The sequence below is a fragment of the Limulus polyphemus genome, unplaced genomic scaffold, assembly GCF_000517525.1.
Source record: "Limulus polyphemus unplaced genomic scaffold, Limulus_polyphemus-2.1.2 Scaffold3488, whole genome shotgun sequence".
Taxonomy (NCBI): domain Eukaryota; kingdom Metazoa; phylum Arthropoda; class Merostomata; order Xiphosura; family Limulidae; genus Limulus; species Limulus polyphemus.
Genome location: NW_013669098.1, coordinates 33,439 through 37,605, shown reverse-complemented (window position 1 = coordinate 37,605; position 4,167 = coordinate 33,439). Strand labels below are relative to the sequence as shown.

The window sequence follows — 4,167 nt, the reverse complement described above, 5'->3', positions numbered from 1 at the left end:
CACTAACTTTTTTATTTATTTTTTGTACCAAAAACTTTGCCTTAAACATATCAGAATGTTGCTTGAAAAGTTTGATGATTTCACGATTTTACCTGTTATTTTTTGTGAACAATCTGCTTTGTTTGTGATCCATACATTCCCAAGTCACATTTCAAAAAACACAATACTGTTAGAATATATATATATATATATATTGCTTGTTATTCAGTTTCAGTGGACTTTATGAAAACTAATTGAGTGTTTCACACATCTGTATTGTTACTTTTATTTTCATTCATAAACTGGATTAATTATAAATATAATTTCTTAATTATTTACATGATGATTATAGAATACAAGTTCCTGAACTCTGTTAGATTTTAGTTTAGAGAAATACTTGATTTTCTGTTGTGTGTACTCTAGAAGATACAAAATTCAAGTAAAATATGTGAGAGTTAAAGTAATCAAACTACTGTGAAGTTTCCTTTAGGATTTTTATTTGACAAATTTGGTGTTTAATGTTTATTATATATATAGTACCGCACACCGACAAGTATTACCATTGAAACAATGGGAGAAGAACAGGTATATGAACTGAAGGGAATTCTAGATTTCAACAACGTCCGAAAACGCATGTCTGTAAGTTAAATACTTTTCAACAAAGTTTAAACATTAAATTTGTGCTTGTTGATTTATTCCTATTAGATAGTGTTGTAATTTACAAGCAACTGTTAAACTTTTAATTTATGATCTTATTACAGTCAGTAAAGGATATATTAAGTCTTAATGCATGTACGTACAGAGACATTTTAAATTTGAGCCAATTATGTTCTAAGTTTGTAGCTCTACACATACACAAAATGTTAAATATTTTTTCAGTTCAAGTAGCTAAAGCCTAATTTAATAAATTTAATTTATAGACTTTGTCCTTTTCAACCATTTGTTTTTGCCCAAATTGGGCAGAAAAAATTCAACATTGTTTGTCATCTGAGATTGGCTTTCCATATTCATTCTACCCAGCAAGTTTGAATTTTATTGGCTGTGTAAATTCAGTTATGGTCAGTTTTTTACATCCATCTATGACTTGTTTATGGGATGTTTAATCTTATTTATATAATTTGTTTTTTCAAGATTAGTAGTAATGAGACAGGATTTTCATTGGTTTGTTTTTGCTCTTATTCAAGATCACTCATAAAATCAGTATGGGAAACTCATTGATAAAGTTCTCCTGTACAGATTAAGAAATATGTATGCATATGAGCAGTTGTTATGCTTCATAGACTATCATATACTTGAGGCAGATCTTTAACACCCATTTAGCTATGAAAGGATTGAAACATTCAGAATTTTTTTTTTTAATAATGTGTGTTTGAGGAAATGAAATTTCTAGACTTTAGATATCCCATTTATTTTCACACATAGTGAATGTTTCATTCATCTAATTTAGAATTTAGCATTGTTGTGCTTATTTGAGTAGTGTGGAAAATGTAATACATATTTTGCCAAGAGAATAAATTTCGATAACATGTGAGTAATGTCTAGTTAAAAATATATTATAGCTTGTTTTATTTGTTTACAAAGTTTCTATTGAAGATCCATAAAATTAGTGTTAAACAATATTTCAGAGCAGATTTATTTAAAACAGTGTATCAACTAATTTAGGAAAAGATATGACCACTCATTATATACTGAATAATACAGGTCTTTATATTAATAAGCCTGCACATTGTTAGAAGTTTTATTTCTCTGATTTTGATGGTTCTTGATCTTAAGTAGTAAAAAATTATATATGTTAGATATGCAGTCATCACATTCAGATTGTATTTAATATGTTCTTTATTATTATGTAGCTTTTCTGTACAGTCTGCTTTTATATTAGTGAAAATCTTTGCTGAAGAAGTATTCTACTTTTATATTATTCAGGTGATAGTAAAGAAAAATGGGAAGTTAAAACTCTACTGTAAAGGTGCTGATTCTGTGATATTTGAGCGCCTTAACCCAGATTCAGCAGAAATAAAAATAAAAACAATGGACCACCTTAATGTAAGTAACAGAATATCATTCATTTAGAATGCTTTTAAAAAGTTTTTAAAACACTTTTTAATGTAAGTTGCCAGGTAGCTTAATGCAGAGTTTCACTTGTATGTTTCAAAATGCTTTTTTTACAGTATTTTCCCAACTGCTATTCAAAATGATCTATATGCTTTCAATATCAGTTGAACCTTATGAAACATTATTTTAAGGGGCATTTTTAAAATATAACGAAGATCATAATTTATTGTTTTAAAAAAATACATTTTTTTAATTATTCACCTTTGTAATAATGTTTAGTGAAATACAGAAGTTTTCTTCTCTGTTTATTTCTGATTAGTGCAGTATTTTATCAAACTTAAGGACTGTTATCTCAGCTGTTTAATTTATATTACTTTCATATATCTAACAAAGACCTTTTTGGACTAAGTTAAATAAAAACAGTAAAAATCTATTCACATCTATCTTTACACAATGCAAATTTTCTTAGTTTTTCTTTCCTTAGAAGTTAATGATGAAATAGAAAGAAAGAGTCTAATTATTTCGTTGTTGTTCATCTGACAATAACACATTTATACTAACTGAATAGTATAATTTTACCTGTTTTTGATACACTTTCATTGAAAAATTTTAAGCATTTCATGTACATTTACAGCTGTAACTGTGCTTTTCTTAGCATTATGTATGTGCATTCATAGTTATGATTTTGAAAGTAATTTCTATTTTTAACAAATCTTGATAGTTCTGATGAATGTTTAATAATTTCTGTAGTTGCTTAGAGGATTAAAACGTCCTGAGAAAACTAAATTCACACACACACACATCTATATTGGAACAAGATTTTACAGACTAGATTGCTGTGTTGTATTCTTGTTGTTTGTTGTTAAAACTTGGATATTTTGCTCAACCTTATTCTATGACAATTAATATCATGTTCTTCTTATAAGTTCCACTTAATATCCTACAACTCAGTTTATTAAGACTATAACTGATAAGCTTAAAGAACTCCTCCAAAACAATAAAATTAATAAACAGACATTTCAGTATTTGATACCCAGACAAGCTTTTCCTGGTAGATTTTATCTCTTACCCAAAATACAGAAACCAAACAATCCTGGCAGACCAATAATTTTTGATATAAACATGGCTACTGAAAAATTATCTGCTTTTGTTGACCAACACATAAAATATATTCTCTGTACTCTCCCCTCTTACATAAAGGATACTACTCATTTTCTTAACATCATAGAAGATATTAATACTAATGGATAGTTACCACCTCCCAACAGTCTTCTGTCCACAATGGATATTTCTTCCTTTAACACCAATATTCCAAATGATGAAAGACTACATACTCTAAAGTCCACGTTAAACCTTTCTAACCAATCACAATCTCAAACAGTAACTGATCTTGCCAGCTGGTTTTAACTCTGAACTACCTCGAATTCAATAACGATCATTACATTCAGTTTAACTGTACTGCAATGGGTACCAAAATGGCTCCCAGTTATGCCAACATTTTTATGGGTCATATTGAAAATCAGCTTTTACAACTAAGCCCTGTAAAACCTCACACATAGAAATGTTACATAGACAACATATTTTTCATTTAGAAAACCGGTCTTAAATCACTTAGAGAATTTATCTCGAATGCAAACTTCTTTCACAAAACAAGTTTACCTGTGATCACTTGCCTACCCAGATTAACTTTCTTGACGTCACTGTTTTTCTAAAAGAGAGAATTTTACATACTGACTTGTAAAAAAAAAAACTACAAACAGACCACAATACCTTCACTATAACAGATATTTCCTGAAGTTCCCGTTGTCTCCTTCCAAAAAAGCAGAACTATAAAGATATTCTTGTTCACACAAAATTGAATTACATCCCACCCAAAAATGGTTGTCTTCCATGCAATAAAGCCCATTGTCAAACATGCAAGTTCATAAAACACTGACTCATTTTGTGACAAGCACAATCAAAGAAGCTTTAAAATATCCAAATAAATCACTTGTGAAACAAAAAACACCATTTACCTTATACAGTGTAAAAAATGCAATTACCAATATGTAGGACATACACAAATAACTCTTAGAGAATGTTTCAACAACCATCAATCTTCTATTAACACTGAAAAAGATCTCCCTGTTGCTCAAC

General features: G+C 28.9%; 1 protein-coding gene across 1 annotated transcript in view; it reads left to right on the top strand.

Moving 5' to 3' along the window:
• The window catches only part of LOC106469441 (phospholipid-transporting ATPase ID-like), a 98,434-nt gene that overhangs the window by 65,514 nt on the left and 28,753 nt on the right, over window positions 1-4,167 (top strand). The window contains exons 14-15 of the mRNA XM_013929935.2: window positions 517-618; window positions 1,903-2,022. Of these exons, the coding sequence (XP_013785389.1) occupies window positions 517-618; window positions 1,903-2,022 (222 nt within the window). The remainder of the gene's footprint in view (window positions 1-516; window positions 619-1,902; window positions 2,023-4,167) is intronic.